At 41.7% G+C, this 22,531-nt stretch overlaps 1 protein-coding gene across 1 annotated transcript; it reads right to left on the bottom strand.

Annotated features, from left to right (window-relative positions):
* Positions 1–14,518: 14,518 nt before the first annotated feature.
* On the bottom strand, positions 14,519–18,994 carry LOC114648427 (uncharacterized). The gene is made up of 22 exons (XM_028797456.2): positions 18,838–18,994; positions 18,706–18,761; positions 18,533–18,622; positions 18,332–18,459; positions 18,119–18,262; positions 17,977–18,048; positions 17,737–17,901; positions 17,571–17,667; positions 17,272–17,492; positions 17,046–17,199; positions 16,750–16,961; positions 16,527–16,644; positions 16,255–16,454; positions 16,077–16,188; positions 15,833–16,002; positions 15,707–15,771; positions 15,510–15,637; positions 15,238–15,427; positions 15,027–15,168; positions 14,864–14,957; positions 14,720–14,794; positions 14,519–14,638 (listed from the first exon to the last, which is right to left on the bottom strand). The coding sequence occupies exons 1-22, from the start codon at positions 18,855–18,857 to the stop codon at positions 14,535–14,537; spliced, it is 2,757 nt and encodes a 918-aa protein (XP_028653289.1). The 5' UTR covers positions 18,858–18,994; the 3' UTR covers positions 14,519–14,534.
* Positions 18,995–22,531: the final 3,537 nt, after the last annotated feature.

The raw sequence follows: 22,531 nt of genomic DNA, 5'->3' as shown, positions 1-22,531 counted from the left end.
AAAGGCAGAAAGAAGAGAGAGACTTTACTCTCTTCAGTTACCTTCTAAGTATTTTAATAGACAAAATAGTGCACGATGAATACACACAGGTGTCTCTCTTCATCTTACACCTTATTTCCTTGTACTCTTGTCTACTTTCTACATCTCTCTCTCACTAGCCCACTTCTTGTTCACCATCCTCTTTCTCTGTATACTCTAATGTATTTCCCCATTCCACCACCAGGTTTCCTTTTTCTCCTTCCTCTGTCCAGATGTCACGCCAAGCACCCTTCTTGCTGTCACTCTTACTACATCTGCTGTAGTTGCCCAACTGTCTGGTAACTGTTCATTGCCACCCAGTGCCTGTCTCACCTCCTCCCTAAATTCAACTTTGCAGTCTTCCTTTCTCAACTTCCACCATTTGATCCTTGGTTCTACCCTCACTCTCTTCCTCTTCTTGATCTCCCATGTCATCCTACAGACCACCAACCTATTATGCTTAACTACACTTTCCCCTGCCACCACTTTGCAGTCTTCAATCTCCTTCAGATTGACTCTTCTGCATAGGATGTAATCGACCTGTGTGCATCTTCCTCCACTCTTGTACGTCAACCTATGTTCATAATACGTATTCACCACAGCCATGTCCATCCTTTTGGCAAAATCCACTATCATCTGACCTTCTTCATTCCTCTCTTTCACACCATACCTACCCATCACCTCCTCATCTCCTCTGTTCCCTTCACCAACATGTCTATTGAAATCCGCTCCAATCACCACTTTCTGTCCCTTGGGTACACTGTTCATCACCTCATCCAACTCACTCCAGAAATCATCTTTCTCATCCATCGCACACCCAACTTGTGGGGCATATGCACTAACAACATTCATCATCACACCTCCAATTTCCAGCTTCATAATAATTACTCTGTTTGACACTCTTTTCACCTCCAAAACACTTTGGAGGTGCACACAGGTTATTCCTTCAGAATAACCCCTACCCCATTTCTCCTCCCATCTACACCATGAAAGAACTATTTGAATCCACCTCCAATCCACCTGGCCTTAGTCCCCTTCCATTTAGTCTCTTGCATGCACAATATATCAGCCTTCCTTCTCTCCATCATATTGGCTAACTCTCTTCTGTTACCAGTCATACTGCCAACGTTCAAAGTTCCTACCCTCAGTTCCACTCTCTTTACATTCCTCCTCTCCTCCTGCCTCCAGACGTGTCTCCCCTCTCTTCTTCTCCTTCTTTGGCCAACAGTAGCCCAATTTCCGCCAGCACCCTGTTGGCTAACAGTACTGGTGGTGGTTGTTGTTAACCCGGAGCTTGACTGATCCAGTTTGGAAATTTGCATTATTGTCCGCATATTGATTTGGCAAAATCTTACACCAGATGCTCTTCAACCTACGTTATTGTTCCAAATGGATAGAGACAAAGAACAATCATTCTAGAAGTGATTAAGTTTAGAATTATCCAGATACTTGTGGGAACATTTGTTAGTGTTGTCAACCTTTATTCCCCACCCACACTGATTAAAAAATAGCAAGGAATGCAAATCTCAGATAAACATTGCAGAAACGTATGTATCCTCAATGGCACATTGAAAATTATGGAGGGAACCAATTCCTATAGCATACAATTTAAAAAATAAAACCCTTGACTTGCACAATGTAGAAATAAGTTTACAACAAGCACAGTAGTATCTTACACAAAGTGTTGGTGCCAAGTTATCTCCAAATATCTATATTATGGTGAGCATAAACATTGGATCAGGAATGTTGCTTGTAATCAATGGAAATGCTGCATACTGTACATGCATAAGAATTTCAATTTGAACTCAATAAACCCACACTCTAATACTACAGGCATAAACAAGATAAAGACTCCAATGCCTTTCATATCATTTTACACTCAGAAATTAAAAAATGCTGGCATGGACTGGGTGTTGGACAGTGTCGTGGAGTCCAGCAGCTGTGGAACATCTGTTGGTGAAGAGAGATTCACTGATCTTGACATTGCCAACAATGCTGAGATCTTTGCGGAGTCAATGGAGGTTCTAATCGGGGTTCTCAAGAGACTTAGCGAGGAGTCTGAGTGTCTGGGCTTGTGAGTGTCCTAGATAAAAACCAAGATCCAGGCCTTTAATGACCTCTTAGGCACAGCCATCAGCAGTGTGTCTGTCTACGGTGAGAGTGTCGACCTTGTTGAGAGGCATACTTACCTCAGCAGCGACATTCATGTCTCTGGTGACTCTTCCTATGAAGTACGTAGATGGATTGGGAGAGCATGGGGGGTCATGAGGTCGCTGGAAAGGAGCGCTCCTGATATCTTTGCAAAAGGATGAAGGTCCAAGTCTTTAGAGTCCTGGTGCTCCTTGTTTATTCATTTATGGTTGCGAGACATATCCAGTGACCTGAGACGAAGACTGGACTCCTTCAGTACTGTGTCTCTTTGGAGAATTTGTGGGTACTACTGGTTTGACTTTGTGTCAAACGAGTCCCAGATGAGGCACATTACCTGCATTGTGAGGGAGCATCAGTTACAGCACTATGACCATTTGGTGCGATTCCCAGGGGGTGATCTAGCTTACAGGATCCTCATTGTTGAGAACCCAAGCGTCTGGACCAAGCCAAGGGGATGCCCACGTAACACCTGCCTGCGGCACTATAGATGGTCATATCCTGGGGGGTGGGGCTGGACTTCATGTCTGCTTTGGGGGGTTACCAATTATCATCTCTAGCTGTTTTGTTGTGCGGTGGGTGTGGCAACAAGCTATACCAGTGCATGCTCCCTAGCCTGACCTGATGAACATATTGTACATTTTACCATTATTTAGAATTGCATGATGCTCCTGGAAACTGCTTTTCCCCTTAACTATTTCAATTACAAAAGCATTAGATATCAACAGTGCACAACAGAATAAGGCAAATGTTAGAATGAATGATGAAAGATTAAACGTTCTGGTGCTCCTTGCACTGACCACAAAAGGGCTTCTCTGTCTCTTTACTATTCTAGGCATTTCCAGGTTTCAAACATTTACTGACAATGCTTTAGAGTGAACACATTACAAGTCTGACTGAAGGTCAGCATAAGTTGTCTTCAAATGCAAATATTTAGACACCCATTTTGTTGAAGTCCGTACACGGTCATGGATCTGCCTAAAGTGCTACTCAGAGTAAATCTTTGATCCTTACAGAAGCTGTCCTGAACTGAAGCACACCACAAATTTTAGACAATTTCTAAATTAAATCACATTACTTTATTCACAAGTGAAAAATGTCTTTTGTAAGCTTGTATGTTCATTTACAAACATTACATCCCCATTGAAATTAATTTACTTCAGGCAGGGTGTTACATCAAGCTTGAAGAGAAAAGTAATGGAGCACCTAGAGAGTGGAACTGTAGCATTTGTTTCTTAACAGCATATTATAGTAAGACTGGTCATATATGGGGAAGAAAAGAATAAAATGTCAGAAGCTATTTTTCATAAATCATTTCTATCAAACTAAAATTAAGATTTTAAAAATGTGTTACAAGGGGAAACTGCCATTGCTCAAGATTTCATATGTTCATGTCTACAGTTTGATAATTAAAAACTAGCGTTTCATTTCAAAAGATTACACTAAATCCCACATTAGAGAAGATCCTCAAGAGAACAAGCAAACTTTTCATATTAAATACAGGTTGGCATTGGGTTAAACCACAATTAGTGATTTAACACAATTTACACATTCACAATACAAACTTTACTGCACATGAAATTAGGAAGACAATTATCATTTTAAACAATATTTTAAAAGCAATACTCTTAAGCTGTAGTTTAGTAAAAATGCACAAAAATGCTAATTTTATGGCCTACTGTAAAAATCTCTGAGTTCTACTTGGGCATCAGTACTGTGCAAGTGGCAGCTCAAGGGCAACCCTGATAACCAATAGCCTTCTAAATCTCAAACCTGTCAAACAAGATAATCAGATAAATTCATAACCCGTATGTTACATATTGATATTACATTTTGAACAATCTGTATTAAAATACTCAATAGCCTAACTACAAAAATTACACAGCTTATTAGTACTAATTTTTCAGACCTGCCAACCGTTATGTGTAGCAGAAATTTAGGAGTAAATCATCTGTCCTTTCCAATGGTGCCACACTCATTGGTTTTAAGACTGCTTTCAGGTCATCACTCTGAACTGGCATATAAATTTCTTATCCCTCAGGGTAGCTCTTCCAAAATTCAGTACTGGCATGTTTTGAAATTAAGAACATCCACCCATCCATTATCCAACCTGATATACTGTATCCTAACTACAGGGTCACGGGGATTAACAACACTATCCCGCTATTTCCCACACAAACTGATATTGTTTGGGGAGAGAGAGTGTTGTGTTTTCATCTACATGCACAGGACAATAAAAATAAAATCACCATTGGTGTGTTAGCTCCATTGAGGGAAAGATGCAGTTTAACACCCACCACTACTTTCCCACCATTCTTTTCTTATAGTACTTATCAGAATGTTAACGTAAGCATTGGCAAGTGGAACTTCAGCTATAAATTCTCTATCCTTAGCAAGAAAGGGCAGGACAAGCTATTTTTTTCTTAAGAGACAGTGTTCCTTTATTGTGGGTAGTGACATCCTTCACATCTTCTACAAATCTATGATGGTCAAAGCAATTTTCAATGCCATGGTGTACTAGGCTTATCACATCATTTTAAGAGGCCCACGGAATCAATAAGCTAATTAAAAGGGCAGGCTCAGCTATAGGACACACTCTGGAGCACCTGGGGATAGTAACAAAGGAGAGAATTAAAACAAAACTGAGAGCCATTATGAGCAATGCTGCACACCCTCTCTCTGACACAATAATACTGAGTACTTTCAGCCAATTAATTATTCAGCACAAGTATGTCAATAAATGCTACTGGGGTTCCTTTATACCAGGGGTTCTCAAGGTCGATCCTGGGGGCCCACTGTGGCTGTGGGCTTTTGTTCCAACCAGCTTCTGTTTTTAATTGGAGTCCTGGGCTAATTAAGTGAATGGTTATTTCCCAGATTCTGTGTTTTGGGAAAAATATAGAAATTAGAAAACTAAGTTTGCTAAAATGAAAAAAAAATTAAAATGTACTAAGCAGTTATATGGGAATGATGTATTTTTTTTTTTTTTAACAATATTTTCATCTTGATGTTCATTGTTTTTTTCCGGGTGTTCGAATTGTTTAATTAATCCATTGTTTTCTAATTAGTGGGTCTAATGCTAAAGTAGTTGCAGCCTTTCACGATTCAGTGCTGTTTGCCTGGGTGTCTGCTCTGCTCATTTTTAATTGTCATTATCAAGATACAATGAAGGGAGCAAACTGCACAGAGAAAGGGCAAAATATAATGAAAACAGCAAAAGGAAATTAAGCATTTAAATTTATAGCAAAAGCAGAAATATTTCTAAATGTCTTATAAATATAAAAATCATGCTGCTGTGCTTTCTTAATGTAGAATAAGATAAGAGAAAAAATACCAGCTAATTAATTGAGATCAGTGTTATTAGTTTCTCTAATTATGAATCTGGTTGAAGCAAAAACCTGAAGCCACAGTGGGCCCCCAGGACCGACCTTGAGAACCCCTGCTATATACCAACAGTAATGCACCTGCATAGTGCCTTACTGTGACAGTGACAGCCAAGTTTACTTTTCTTTGTTTTTAAAATTTTTCTTCCTTTTTAGTCATTCTGGTGTGTGTCCAGACCACACTGTATTATATATACATATTGTTACACATATGTGCATTGGAGATAGCTTATGGGCTCAATTTAATTGTGCTTACCCACTGAACCAGGGGTTGGTGCTGTCCACAAATACTTTCAATTTTTTCCCTCTTAAGACCAGTAGACTGAACTCTAATCCTCTGACGCCACTTCCAGTTCCGCTGATGTCACTTCTGGTTCCTGTGCCTCTGGACCTTCCCCTTCTTGCCAACTCACCATATAGCCACCATCTTGTTTATTGTATTCAGTTCTGTTTTGAACTCAGGCTGTGAAAAACATTTTTTTTCCAACTTGCTTTTCAAGTATACAGGGTGGCTACTACAATCCTTTATCTCTGCTTTTTGTGTTTATTTTAGAGTGGAATAGTCATCAGGATTTTGCTGGAAAAATGACTGAACAGCAAGATCTTTCTGCCTTTTATATCAAGATGACAGCGGAGATCCAGTCCTTGTGGGTCCCAGTTGGTAACCAGGGGACACAACTCATTGAGAGTGAGGTGCATAACCAAGCATGTGTTGCTCTCTGACAGGAGCAATCAAGGGCTTCATCCCAGATATTATTACCATTACAAAATAATGATGATATTGAATCATATTTTCTTATATTTGAGTGTACCACCACCTGACACCACTGGGAGTGAATGGAGTGGGCCAACATACTGGCGTCATTCTTGAAGGGGGAGGTGCAGCGGACTTACTACAACCTTGACCAGCAGACCATCTCCAGTTATGACACACTAAGAGCCGAAGTGTTGAAATGGTATGGCATCTCTCCAGACCAGCAGGTGAGGCTTTGTAGAGAGTGGATATCTGACCCAGAGAGGCAATCATGCTCTCAAGCTTTCGACATATGGAGTAAAATGGGCAAATGATTGAGGCCAGACTTGAAGACAGTCGTGGAGCAAGTCGCCGGTGACATCTTGGTAAATGTCTTCCCTGACTTCCTTGCCCAGACAAGAATTTAAAAACATGGAGGTTTTAGACACACTCGAGTGACATAGGGCGGTCACGCAAAGTGAAGGTGCGGGTGTGTCACCCATCGTGTGCCCCTCCGATGCACCACAGAGTCTGAGATGAAGCCAAAGGAGAAGCGCATGTCCTGCCCCTACTGTTTCAAGTCTGGGGAGGCCACGCATACCATCCTTAACTGCCCTCACTTTGACGAGATGGTGGACTGCAGCTGAGATAAGGAAGGCACTGTGCAGTTGCTAAGTATTAATAAATGGGCATCAGGTTACATCATTAATTGATTACACTTCTATTGTAGCTCACTATTTTGTGCTTCCATGACAGTGGCTCACTGGTATTCATGGTGAAACTCAATGGCAAAAGTTGGTCTCATGTGTCATTAATAATGGAAGAACCATTGGGGCGATCCAAGTCACCGTTTTCTGAAATCCACCATATTCAGTGATACTAGGATGAGACAGTAAAAATGGCATAGCACATCCCATTCCTGAAAATGCATTGGGCCTTGTTATGGATGGAGACACTCTGCCCAAAGCTCTCTCCATGCCGTGTTCACCACTGGACTCTACCAAGAGTCATGTGGCCACCCAGTGTGATGTGGTAAACACTCCGACTCATCAAGATGATGCTCCAATGGCTGAAACTGGGCTGTTGGGGTTGAAAGCCACTCCCATTGGGGGTCAGTCCTGATTCTCTTTCTTCACTTTATTTTTAATCTAGGCAAACACCGGCCTCTTTTAAAAGAGAACAGTGGAATGATGATTGCTTTAAGTGTGCTAAAAATGCAGCAGTTCTGGTTAATGGCCAATCTGCGCACCATGCCATGCCACAGGGGCCAGACTTTGTACTTAATAATGACCTTCTTTATTGAGTAGCAGTACATGAGGGAGAGGTGAGGTCGCTGTTACTAGTCCTGCAGACCTTCCGGCAGCAGGTTTGTGAACAAGTGCACACCCACCTCCTGGGCGCCCACTTGGGAGTCAAAAAAAACACTTGAGCGGATTAAGCTCCGTGGATCAGTCACAATGTCATTCACAACCAAAGAGATCTATCCAGGTTTCTCGCTCACCACCTCTGGGACAAACAGGATAACTGCTTCCAGAATGAGCTGCTGTTTGTCCATCAACTTTAGGCCCCTTAGTACCAATTGAGCATTGTTTAAATTTCACAGCCTACCTGAGTATTATTACTGACCATGTCCATCCCTTTATAACCACAGTGTACCCATTTTCAGATGACTACTTCCAGCAGGATAATGCGCCATGTCACAAAGTTCAGATCATTTCAAACTGGTTTCTTGAACATGACAACTAGTTCACTGTACTCAAATGGCCTCCACAGTCACCAGATCCTAATCCAATAGAGCTCCTTTGGGATGTGGTGGAATGGGAGATTTGTATCATGGTTGTGCAGCTGACAAATCTGCAACTGCAACTGTTTAATGATATCATGTCAATATGGACCAAAATCCCTGTGGACTGTTTTCAGCACCTTGTTGAATGTATTCCATGAAAGCCAAAGTTCCCCCTGGGGACAAAATAAAGTTCTTTCTATGTAACAATCTATCTCTCTATTTATCCATCACTAAAGTACCCAGCAGAGATGCAGTTATCAAGGTACGAGAAAAAATTCTGTTTTGATGTTTATCCCAAATGGATGCTGCCAACAAATGTAGGAGCCCTTCTCAAGCAATGAAGACAATTAAAGTAGCACACTAAAACTAGCAGCTGGGTGTTAAGCCAAACTTTGGCATACATTTACTGGAGTGGTTTTTAAAAAGACAGCTGAATCCAAATAAAAGTTAAAGTTCTAGAGAAAACTATAAATAGATAAGGGAAAGCAGCAAAGAACAGAGCAAAGAAATACACTAAACTGGAGTGATCAAAATATGTGTTCATTATGTGAGTAATATGAGAGAAAAAATGTCACATATATTAATATTATACCTATACAGTACACTTTAGTGTTCTCTTAGCCATTGTGAGGCAGTGGTAGGACACCTACCTTGCAAAATGGAGACCAGAGTTTGAGTCCCAGGTGCCTTCTGGATGGAGTTTGCATGTTCTCTTTGTGTCCACATGGATTTCCATCAGGAGGTCCGGTTTCCTCCCAAAGTCCAAAGGGATGCAGGTTAGGTGAATTGGTGATGCTACATTGGCCGGATAGAGGTAGGTGTGTATGTTTGTGTTCACCTTGTGATAAGCTGGCACCCTGTCCAAGAATTGTTCTTGCCTTGCATAGACAGGGTCCAGCTTCTATGTGACTCTGCTCTGGATAAGTGGATTTAGAAAATGGATGGATGTTCATCTACAGATAATCACAGTAGAAACATTTGGTAAATCTTTCAGCTAGTGATTTAATTTCTTCCACTGATAAAAACATGGCTGACAATTTAAAAGAAAAAACATAAGCACATTTCAAACAGATATTTAAGTCTTTATTCACAACTACTTTTATTTAAAATACTGTATTTTCAAGCAAAATTAAACTGGAATGCATGAATGATTAAATGTTCCTTTGTGGTAAGTTTAAAGACAATAGACTGGAAACATTAGAAAAATTGAAAATACTTTGAACAAAATTTGTATGTCTTTAATTCCCTATAACTTTCATTTAAAATCGTGTGAATTTACAGGGCCACTACTAATGAGGGCACAGCAGTTGTGTGCAGTAAACTGGAATTTCTTGTGGTCTTATGACGTTCTTGCATTTTGCAATTGTGAGCAGATAATCTGATTAAGATCAACTTATTCATGCTACACATTCATAACAATGGAAGTAAACCATAGAAATTGTCAAATAATTTCCAGGATGTATTGTCAAAATTTTTCCCTCCATTACCACATTTTCTTCATCCATCCATTATCCAACCCGCTGAATCCGAACACAGGGTCATGGGGGTCTGCTGGAGCCAATCCCAGCCAACACAGGGCACAAGGCAGTATAGCAGTAGAGGCGTGTGTCCACCTCTTGAACCCTCAGGTACCACTCCAAACACCAGGTAAAAGTATAACAATTATTTATTTTGTTATAATACTGTGCACAAAGCACCCTCCACTCCACACTACTCATATAACTATCAATCACTACAATAATCACAAATCCTCTGCTCCCAGACACTTAGCCACCCTACCTCCCAGCTCAGCTCAGTGTCTGGGCTTTCCCAGAGTCCTTTTATGCACCCTGACCCGGAGGTGTTCCTGCCCAACAGTCCACAATTCCTTATTCCTTCCGGGTCAGGGTAAACAGTCCTTATCTTCACCCCGGAAGCACGTCGTTTCTTCCTGTCCTGGGATGATGACGCACTTCCGGGTTATAGGGCATATATGAGACCACGGGTCTCCCGACAGCGACTCCCAGTGGTCCCCAAGGTATCCAGCAGGGCTGTGCATAAAAACTACATAGTCCATGAAGCCCTGCTGGAATTCGGGGCCCGTCCATGCTGTCAGGAGAGCTCCTCCTGGCGGCCTGGGGGTGAGGGCCGGAATAGGAAGCCGGCCATCCATCACAGTTCCCCCCCCCCCTTAGCGACGACAACTGGGGTGGAGCGTCCAGCCCTGCGAGGGACGTCCTCCTCCAAGATGACGCGTCAGTCGGGCCTCGGCCTTGTTGTCTAGGTCCCCCAGAGAACCTAGGGGTAACAGTGTAGCGGCTGTTCCTCCATTCCCCTGTCCTCCGAGGACAACTTCGCCAAACGTGGCCCGGCTGATGACAATTGTAACACCACCATCGTCCCCCCGGTTGTCTCTCTCCCAGAGACCGGAAACATCTTGGGAATTCTGTCAACTCCGTCCTTTCCTCCGCCAAGGGGGGTTTTACGGCCGCCTCGCTGCTCTCAGCCCGTTTCTCCATCTTGTCAAGAGACCCACGTTTTACTTTGGGGATCTCCTGCTTACTCTGGGGCTTGGGCACAGCTGGGGACTCTCTACTGGAAAAAGAGAGCCCCTTTGCTGACTGCACGCCCCCAGGTCTCCCAACTGTGAGGCAGCAGTGCTACCCACTGTGCCACCATGCTGCCCCCACATTTTCTTCCATACAGTAATAGTAAAAATTGTTGAAAACAAATGAAGGTAACCTGGAGGTCCTTGTCAATCTGTTTTGTTTGTTTGATCACAAGTACAGTATGTCTTCATTACATCAGCAATAAGAGGAAAAAAACACACACTATGATCGTTGTATAAATATCACAGATATTAATCAAGAATGAAATCAACCCCGATCAAATGAGCCAAAATAAAGGAATAATAGGAGCATAGAGTAAGGTTCAGACTGAAAGCTATTAACATGAGACAGTATATAGCTAAAGTCCTCAAGAGGATTAAAAATGTTTAAAAAGTTAAAACTGTCCTTTTAATTTAATGCCCAACCTCTCATGTGGCACCTAATCAAATGCTTTCTGAAAGTCTAGATAAATAATATATGCTCCACTTTGATCGTATCCTTTTGTTGCCTCCTCAAAGAATTCCAGCATTTTAGTAAAACACGACCTCCCTCTTCTGAACCCATGCTGACTGTTCAGAATAACTCCTGTCCTTGCCAGATGTTACTCAATCTTATCCTTAATAATTCCATTAATTTTCCTGTGATGCATGTTAGGCTTACTAGCCTATAGGTGCTTGGATCTGCCCTGTGACCCTTTTTATATAATGGGGTGATATTTGCCAGTTTCCAGTCCTTTGGAATCTCTCCAGTGTGCAGTGACTTCCTAATACTGTATGTGTCAAGGGTTTATATATGTACTCACTAGCCTCCTTAAGAACTCGATTATCTGGTCCTGGTGATTTGTTTGATTTCATCTTATTTAATCTGAGCAGCACTTCTCCCTCTACAATTTCCAAATCCTTCAGTACCTCCTTAGTAGTCGCGTTTACCTCTTGGCCACTTGTAAACACCTCAGAAAAATGTAAGTTTAGGGCATCCGGTATTTCATTGTATCTTTTAATTCCCCTTTACTATTTCTGATGCATTTCACATCCTCCTTGACTGTTCTTTTACTACTAAAATACTGAAGGAATCTCTTAGGGTATGTTTGCTTTATCTTACCTGGGCTGGGGATCACAATAACAAATCAGGCATTCATTCTTTAAGTAGGAATACATTTACATTATTTAACTTATCCAAATGATAATGTGTATGACATGTTAAGGCTGTATAGCTTTATTCCTGGCTACTTACAGCATACATTGTTAAAACTGAGTGTAGCAACATGAAATATATAACAAAATAAGACTACAAAACACCCTGCTTTACCCAAATACTATAAAGGAGGCACTGTAATTTAAACTTGTCATTTTTCCAGTTAGATGACCAACAGTGACGCTTTCAATAAGCGCCACACAGTTGTGTCTTGGAAGTGGACTGACAAGTGACCAACTTTGTTTAAAGTCACGGAATTCTCTCATGGTAGCAGTCTGTTCAGGTTGTGGGGTGAGAATACATAATAGGATAAATGTGATTAAAAGTAAAAGTCTATACATTTACAAATTGATTTACAACTGATTAAAGTAAATAATTTCATGAACTTGCTTTCGAGTATAGTATAACTGAAAAAGCCTGTGCCTATCCAGACAGTGATGCAATTCATTTTAGGTCATGCTGTTATTTTGTGGAGTTGCCCATTTTGACTATACGGAGGAACAATTTGGACAAATAAGTAAAAACAATGTTTTTAATCATAAAGGCCGATACTTCAGATTCAGGCTCCTGATGAACTCAGGGCTTCTTGAATTAAACTATTTTGCAGAGTAATTTAGGTCAGCTTTTTCAGGCACTTGCATCTGCCATAGACAACCCAGTCACAACTATTAGCATGCCTTTTGCTTGCTGTGCAAACTTGGTATGACACAGATGCATACAAAATCTGCCTCCTTTACTGCAATCTGTTTTAACCTCATACACCGCTGATAAGTAAAAATGCAATATTTCATGCAGGCACCTAAAGCAAGCTGAAATTTCAGGTTACTTGGATCCTCTCTGTATAAGCATCTCTCCTTCACAAGATATGCGATCAACTTGAATATTCTAATGTGTTGGATACATCCAACTGGTACAATTAACACGATAAACTCTGGGGACAAAAATTAGTCATCACCTGGTCATACATCTGACAGACCACCCAGCATGAAAACCATCCTAAAAATGCTTTGTGTCATGGGGAAATCAGAGTGAGGAGGAGCAGTAATGTGCCACATGTTTGGTCCTCCATGGAACAAAAAAAAAAAAAAAAAAAAAAAAACCCTGCATGATGTACACAAAGGATTTGCAAAAAGGGGTTTCTGCATTTGGCTGTATATTTAAAAAAAAAAAAAAAGCAAAGCATAGTGGCTAGGAAGCTACCTCTATTGCAGGCGTGTCCGAGTACTAACAACTCTTCCAACAGTGGTGGACATCACAAATCAACCTTTGTCACCAGAACTGCAGATGAAACATGGTGCTCACGGATATGGACCATTGGCAAGTGCCATGATAGAGTTTTACTACCAGGCAAGAAGTTGCCGAGAGGATGCTGGACCAAAACAAGCCATTTATAAATAAAGAGGGATAAAACATTGGCCATAGAAACCAGGAACAGAATACTGCAGAAAAGGTCGTTGGGAAATACGTATTCACAAAGCTACCTGGTTACAATGGGTGCAGAGCCACAAACACTGACCTATGCAAGCAGGTTGTCTGGACTGAGTTGCATTTCAAAAATTTGCAAGGAAATAAATGCTTCATGTAGTTTATAAAGCATTCCCGGTGTGGTTTAAGCAGCTCCGATGTTCTAGAGGGGTTATGAGAAAGTGGGTCCTTGGATTAAAAGGCACATTTGAACAAGATGGGCAACATTCAGCTTCTGAACAACTGTTCCTTTGTGCTTCATTTCTAGAAAAAATGAATTGCAACCAGTCTTTGAAACTTCAGTCCCACACAAAAAAAAAAAAAATTTGACAGGAAGTATTAGGAATATTAACAGAATGTCAAGTTATATAGCACAAGTCCAAGGAGATACCAGTACTTTAATGCACTGGTGAGGCTGCACCTGAAGTACTGTGTGCAGTTTTGGCCTCCCAGCCAAACCCATGAGGTTAGTAGATTGAAGTATTGACAGTTTGTATGAATGCCCCAAGATTTTAAAAAAAAAAAAAAAAAAAAAAAACCCCAAAGATTCCTCAGATGGCAGACCTTGGGGTAGGGGAGAGGAAAGTGTGGTAGACAGAAGAACTTCTAAACTAGACAGATGGGACTGAAGCTTTACAGGGCCAAATTGAGTATGTTTATAATGTTCTAAAGATGCTGCTTCAAACTTTGCCACACATCAGCAAATGTATGGCTTGTCCAACAGTGAAGGAAATGGGGGGGGGGGGGGGGGGGGGGATTCTAGAGATTGGATGTTGCACTCCATTGCAACCTTCACCCATTAAACTCTACACAGGTGAGGCACCATTAAAAGCAGTTTAAAATCAAATTCATGATCCGGCAAATCCTGCCTCCATTCCATGAATTAGGATTAGCAACTATCCACCTTTGAGGCAATTGTGATCAATGAGGACCATCAGCTCCCAATGTGTAGGTTTAGCTAAACACCAACTTTTCTATAGCTGCATTTAGCCCAATTTCTTAAACACTTTAGTCAAACTTCACACCAACTCTTTCTGGAGCAGACAGCCCCTTTGGGGGGGGGGGGGGGAAAGATGTTAGAAAGGATAACCCCCCCCCATGACAGCTGTGCCTATACTCAAGCCATTTAAACCTCCCTCAAACAAACACCTTAAGAAAACAAGTTTGAATTCAAACACCATCCATAAATACACTTACTCCAGTATAATTTTTTTTATTATTTATTTATTACTTTGTACAGCTTGTATTTCCTTCCAACAGAAGATTCCAGCAACAAGCAAAACTAGAGAACAGAATGCAACAGCAGCAACTAAGGGGGTCCAGACTTTTAAGACAAAAAAAAAAAAAAAAAAAAAATTACATATCACACTAAAGCACTGAACAAGATAAGCTCTTCGTTACTCACTTTTTTGAGTCTGCATAGCAATTGGACCAGAGGAGACAAGTTTCTTCGAGTCATTGGGTTTCTCCACACTACGTGCTACAAAGCAAGCAGAAAGTAAGTACTTTCTTGTAGCCATGCAAGTCAACCTTGGCTTTTGACACTTACCAGATCTCTGCCCTCCAGGAATACATTGTCCACTACACCTCTGGTCATAAGGAGGAGTAGAAGTGCATACAACAACTTCACAATGAAAGTAGATCTGCAGGAGAAAAGCAAGTTTATCTAGATGACCAAATATTGCTAACAAATATGAACTATGAAGTTTTACCAGTTGCTCCAAAGCCATGTCAGCTTGTGTAAAGGAGAACATTTTCACTTGAAAACGCTTGTAGTGAGATGGAAACACCACTCTTGCATTTGTTACAACTGGCTCAAATAGAGTTTTGTAGGAGTCTGCAGCATTGGCACAGCTGAGGATAAAATAAATTTTAGATTTTTGCTTTAGTCTTTATAACCTGCTCCTATTTGACAGTACTTACCTGTCTACAATCAACTCCCATTTGGGGAGAGCTGCTGGATCAGGAGTTGTGGTTGCCCAGCACTCTTCCAAAAATAACTCTACTTGAGGATCTTGTGTATTGACAAGTTGGACTTCAAAATACAATGGACTTCTCAGAAATTGTGCAACTGGGTACTGCCCAGCATTATAGAATTTTATGTAAGAGGCATCTAAGGAATGGATCAGATGCTAGTTAGTAAAAAGTAAATCGGACCAAATACTCTACCCTAACCTGAGGCTTAGTAATCCTACCCATTGCCAATCTCATTACTACATCAACGAGACCCAAGCCTGGTTTAAGAACAGGGGCAGGATTATCCTGAAAACCAAACTCCACCAATTCTGTATCATCAATCATATATTGGCAAGCAATCCTCAGCCTGGAGGAACAGGAGGTAGTTAATGATTGTGCTGTTAAATGAATGGCAACTAACAATAGAAATTCTTACCAATAGATTGCCCCAGATGCAGGAAATAGCACATCATTTTCATAGGTCATTATATTGCCATCAAACTAAAAAGAAAACCAAACTATAAGCACTGTAAGCTTACCAATAAAGCCAAGACCAGCTTACCCGTCTTGTAGTACCACAGGTGTTCACATCAAAGCTAAATACTGCCGTCATAGTATCAGCCATCTGAGGTCTGCAGTTTGGATCCCTCAGTGTTAACTGACTTGGGAGAATACCAGGTGTCGTTTCCATCTTTATGGCAAGAGCAGTCATGGTACCATTGGCTAGACACCCTAAAGTCACAACCAAAAACAGTTGTCAAGAACAGGATATTTAAGTCTTTGCTTAATAAAATAAGTGGAATTACCAATTAGGTCAAGTGGGAAACTGCAGGACAATGAGAAATTCATGGTGACAATGCCCTGTATGTGTACTAGCATTACATCCAGCCTCCTACGGACCTCAGATGAATGGATATCCTGCAAAACACATTCCTCATTAAGTAGGACAGTTACACACCTGGCCAACAGCAGACCTTAACTTGCCTCATATGCTGCAAGAGCTGTATTGTATGGGATAATTATCCAGAAGCTAGAGGCCTGGTCATCATATCCATGGGGATAGGATAGCAATTGTGAAACAGGTGTTCCACCTATATAGACAGTCCAGTTTTGACCCAAGGACCCATAAAACACAGTTAAGTAGAAGTCTGTACTGCTGCAATAGCCTTCAATAGTCGGTGGCACTAAAGGAAGCAACAGCAAGAGTTTAGCAGTTAGTTTTATCATTAGCCAAGACCACTACCCAAGTGTCTTACCAATGTTATGCAGAGTGATTTCCACAATAGCAGTCTTGCTGAAAGTGGCATCTTCTGGTATAATGTTGAAAAAGAAAGTCACATTTAGGGTGTAGGTTCTAGTGTCTGGGGCAATTACCTGCAATTGAAGTGGTTAGATAAGGCAATATTAAATCTTTTCCCAAGCTCTAGCATCCTGGTAGTCTTAGCGGGGGGGGTCCTCCAAATTATAGACTACCATTACCTTCTGAATGACATTTGGATCATTGAATGGAACCTGAATACTGAAGTTTGAAAACCCAGTGGGCAATCCATGTGCCTGAACATTATAGCCTTTGTTGTTGGCTACAGTTATAGGCATTGCCAGTGGACCAACTGACACACCAATCAGCTGCACATCAAGATTTAACACTGAACCAACGGAGACATTAAAGTAGCCAGAAGTGGGTATAGTGTCTGGGTTGGGAGACAAAAAAAAAAAAATAAATTAAGAGTTTATAATGCTTGATAAACTACCTCCCCCCCCCCCACCACACTTACTGTCCACTACATCAAGTGGTTTAGGCATAAATGGAGTAGTGATAGGACGTCTTATTGTCTGTTTAGTGCGGTCGTAGATATCATCTTGCCAGACATGAACAAGTAGAGGTGTAATTGAATAGGTCAAACCATAGACATTCCCTGGTGCATGGCTCTGCAGGGAGAAGGCTTACTTTAATTACTACAGCAAGTGGCCCCCATTTACTCCCTACCCCACCACACACACCTTATAGTAGCCACCTGGAGCTCCAATTGCTATTGTAATAGTAATAAGGTCCTGATTAACATTTAAAGAATAGGTTTGTGCTTGCAGGGTAGAAGAATCAAGGAGTAATCCATTGATGCCCATTTGAATAGATATATCCGCATACCCAGTTGCATTAGCCAATGGTGACATAAAGCGTGGTACTATCCAAACAATGTCCTCCTGAGTAAATGAGACTCCATCTTTAAGAGATGGAGATTAGTTAAAAGCTTACAAGCAACCAATAAATTCTGTAATATAAACCCCACCATCCCCCAAACCTGTAGGACAGGCAACAGATGTATCAATCATGAGGACCATCCAGCGTTGTTTGTAGAACGTGATGGAATTCAGGACAGACAATGGCAAAGAGTTAACCTGCAATGAGAGAAGGTTAAAATTCTCTCCTAGGCAGAAGAGAGAAGTTCTGCCGATAAATGAGCCTACCATTTGAATCTGAGTCTGACTGGTGTTATAAGGAGATCGCAACCATATTCTTGAAGGGGTGGTGCCCACTCCATAGCCAAGTGCATTAACTCCGGACACAGTCAAGGCATTGTTGGTTGGATAACTGAATACCACTTGCCAGATTGAGACTGAAGAAGGAAAGTCCTAGAGGAAAGACAGTAATCAGCATTTAACAGTTGGGACAATATACTAAATTACTACTCATGTTCAGAAACCTACTTGGGGATTCACACCACTCCAGTCTTGGTTTGGATTCTGAACAATTGGTGCAACATCTGTTCTTACAGAGACCTATAAGCAAGAGATTTAGTTCAATCCCTTTAGATTAGGATCATGCCTTCATAAGTGGAACAGAGGTTACCTCCATGTAGGTTCCTTCACACATGACCTCCCTTTCGGAGAAAGAGTATGTACAGGTCAAATTTGTATGAAATGAGGTTACAGGAGACATGTTTGCATTTGGAGAACGCAGAATCTGGACAGCTTGCGAGAATGTACGATCGTCCTGAATAAAAGGGACAGATGTCATCTATTTTCCTTTCCTTTTAAGCCTTACTAGAAATACAGCACTTACAATGTTTGTGGCAAAGCAGCCCAAAAGAGAGCCCAGGCCAAGAACGTTACCCCATTCATCTATAGTTTCACTATATCCACATCTCATGGCCTTAGAAAGAGTCATTGGGACAGGCACACCATTCTGATCTATGACAAGATCAGTCAAGTTAGCACAGAACACAAGAATGCATCTATTTAAAACAGAATCCCACACACTTACTCAAAAGATTAATTTGAAAATACTGGCCCTGAAGGTAAGTTTGGCTTATAGACAGCACCATAAGGCTACCTTGGCAGCCTGTCCAAATACCTACACAAACAAAATAAGACGTTAACCAATAGTGCTTTAAAGGGTTATAAAAAACACAAAATAAGTTCATTAAAAAGGCCTACCAGCTGGCAAAGACTGAGTCCATACTCCAGACAATGCCGCCAAAAGCAGCATGAGCCTACATACAAAACAGAACCGAATAACTCACAAACAAAAACGCAAACAAAAACTTAGACAAAACTGAACATACTTACCCATACTGCAAACGCCACATTACTACCAGAGATGAGCACTGCTATTACAAGCACAAGCCAGCTACAGACTAAAAAAAAAAACTTTTTTCGTTTTTTTTAAATAATAAAAAAATTTATATATAAAACTGAAGAATTGCGCTGAACATACCCATCCGTAGCTGCCCCCGAACTTAAATGGCACACAAGGCAGCCTAGCGACGGGCGCGCGCAGCTGTGAGTCATCGAGTCCACCTGAACGCGCTATTGCTCTGATTTCGGATTCGGCCGCAGGCTAATTTGACTAATTGAAAATAGAGGCACGCGAACAGTGGGCAGATGGAAGTGTAAATTGATAAAAGTTAAATGTATGAAAACGCTGCAAAGCGCACTTCGTCTCGAAGTATAGACTTGTTATTAAAACGTTAAATTGAATGTGTTCTGAGAGAGTATACAGCTAAAATGAACACGTGAAATTAAAACTGTTTGATTTGTGAGAAAAGAAGGGTCAGAAATACACCACATAATATAAGTAATCGATTCATAAGGGCAACACTATTGATACAGACCGAGTATTAGTCTTTTATTGTTCAGTCAAGTGTCAATCTTCAGCGCCGTCAATTGCAAAAACAAATTAGAAAACTATTAACTAGTAATAATGCAAAACGACAAAACATGGGGAACTGAATGTCATGCTAATATCCTTCCCTGGGAGAGCCAGAAATGACTTTCTTCAAACTAGAAACTTTTTGAAAATTGAACGCGATATGCGACGGACTGGCACCCTGTCCAGGTCTTCCTGCCTTGCGCCCCAGATAGCTATCACCTTCACTGCGATCGTGCTGTGGACAAGCGAATTGGAAGTATGGATCGGTGGAATATATATATTCCAAAAGCCATACATACATACATATTATTGTATCGACTAGGCGTAGTCTATAATAGTATACACTTTAGTTAAAACGACAACGTTACAATTGTATTTGTTTCATTTACTCTGCGATGGCAGGATGTGAATGCATCACATCCTGGGCTGGCTCATACTTTGAGTCTGATGCTTGTCATCGCAAGCGTGCTGCACAATAAGAGGATCCAGAAAATGAAAACCTGTTTTGTTTTTTTTTTAAATTTAATGTTGACATTAGTATTTTTTTAATCTTCACATGCAATGTGATTGCAAAGTGCCTTCTTCTTCTTTCAGCTGCTCCCATTAGGGGTTGCCACAGCGGATCATTTTCTTCCATATTTTCCTGTCTTCTGCATCTTGCTGTGTTACACCCACCACCTGCATGTCCTCTCTCACCGTAAACCTTCCCTTAGGCCTTCCTCTTTTCCTCTTGCCTGGCAGTTCTATCCTTAGCACCCATCCATCCATCCATCCATTTTCCAACCCGCTGAATCCAAAAACACAGGGTCACGGGGGTCTGCTGGAGCCAATCCCAGCCAACACAGGGCACAAGGCAGGGAACCAATCCTGAGCAGGGTGCCAACCCACCGCAGGACACACACAAACACACCCACACACCAAGCACACACCCAGGGACAATTTAGAATCACCAATCCACCTAACCTGCATGTCTTTGGACTGTGGGAGGAAACCGGAGTGCCCGGAGGAAACCCACGAAGACACGGGGAGAACATGCAAACTCCACGCAGGGTGGACCCGGGAAGCGAACCCGGGTCTCCTAACTGCGAGGCAGCAGCGCTACCACTGCGCCACCGTGCCGCCCCTCCTTAGCACCCTTCTCCCAATATACCCAGCATTTCTCCTCTGCACATGTCCAAACCAACACAATCTCGCCTCTCTGACTTTGTCTCCCAACGGTCCAACTTGAGCTGACCCTCTAATGTACTCATTTCTTATCCTATCCATCCTCGTCACACCCAGTGCAAATCTTAGCATCTTTAACTCTGCTACATCCAGCTCTGTCTCCTGTTTTCTGGTCAGTGCCAACCAACCTATATAACATAGCTGGTCTCACTACCGTCGTATAGACCTTCCCCTTCAATCTTGCTGATACCCGTCTCTTACAAATCACTCCTGACACTCTTCTCCACCCATTCCACCCTGCCTGCACTCTCCTTTTCACCTCTCTTCCACAATCCTCATTACTCTGTACTGTTGATCCCAAGTATTTAAACACATCCACCTTCACCAACTCAACTCCTTACATCCTCACAATTCACCTCCCTCTCATTTACACACATGTATTCTGTCTTGTTCCTACTGACCTTCATTCCTCTCCTCTCTAGAGCATATCTCCACCTCTCCAGGGTCTCCTCAACCTGCTCCCTACTCTCACTACAGATCACAATGTCATCAGCAAACATCATAGTCCACGGGGACTCCTGTCTAATCTCGTCTGTCAACCTGTCCATCGCCATTGCAAATAAGAAAGGGCTCAGAGCCGATCCCTGATGTAATCCCACCTCCACCTTGAATGCATCCATCACTTCCCTTGTACATATCTTATACTCTTATGTACTTCTCTGCCACTCCCATCTTCTTCATAAAATACCACAACTCCTCTTGACGCATCCCGTCATATGCTTTCTCCAGGTCCACAAAAACGCAATGCAGCTCCTTCTGGCCTTCTCTATACTTCTCCATCAACACCCTCAGAGCAAACATCGCATCTGTGGTGCTCTTTCTTGGCATGAAACCATACTGCTGCTCATTAATCATCACCTCACTTCTTAACCTAGCTTCCACTGCTCTTTCCCATAACTTCATGCTGTGGCTCATCAACTTTATCCCCCTGTAGTTATTACAGTCCTGCATATCCCCCTTATTCTTAAATATCAGTACCAATACACTTCTTCTCCACTCCTCAGGCATCCTCTCAGTTTCCAAGATTCCATTAAAAAATCTGGTTAAAAACTCCACTGCCATCTCACCTAAACACCTCCATGCTTCCACAGGTATGTCATCTGGACCAACGGTCTTTCTATTTTTCATTTTCTTCATAGCTGTCCTTAATTCTTCCTTGCTAATCCGTTGCACTTCCTGATTCACTAACTCCACATCATCCAACCTCTTCTCTCTCTTATTCTCTATATTCATCAACCTCTGAAAGTATTCTTTCCATCTGCTCAACACACTCTCCTCACTTGAGAGTACATTTTCATCTTTATCCTTTATCACCCTAATCTGCTGCACATCTTTCCCAGCTCGGACCCTCTGTCTAGCCAACTGGTACAGGTCCTTTTCTCCCTCCTTAGTGTCCAGCCTCTCATACAACTCATCATACGCCTTTTCTTTAGCCTTCACCACCTCTCTCTTCACCTTGCACCTTATCTCCTTGTACTCTTGTCTACTTTCTGCATCTCTCTGACTATCCCACTTCTTCTTTGCCATCTTCTTCCTCTGTATACTCTCCTGTACTTCCCCATTCCACCACCATGTTTCCTTTTTCTACTTCCTTTGTCCAGATGTCACGCCAAGTACTCTTCTTGTTGTCACCCTTACTACTTCTGCTGTAGTTTCCCAACTGTTTTTTAACTGTTCACTACCGCTCAGTGCCTGTCTCACCTCCTTCCTAAACTCAACCTTGCAGTCTTCCGTTTTCAACTTCCACCATTTGATCCTTGGCTCTGCCCTCACTTTCTTCCTCTTCTTGATCTCCAACGTCATCCTACAGATCACCATACTGTGCTGCTTAACTACACTTTCCCCTGCCACCACTTTGCAGTCTTCAGTCTCCATCAGATTGACTCT

This window comes from Erpetoichthys calabaricus, chromosome 3 (assembly GCF_900747795.2).
Source record: "Erpetoichthys calabaricus chromosome 3, fErpCal1.3, whole genome shotgun sequence".
In the NCBI taxonomy this organism is placed as follows: Eukaryota; Metazoa; Chordata; class Cladistia; order Polypteriformes; family Polypteridae; genus Erpetoichthys; species Erpetoichthys calabaricus.
Note: the sequence above shows the minus strand (reverse complement) of the source record. Positions and strands in the feature narration are given on the sequence as shown.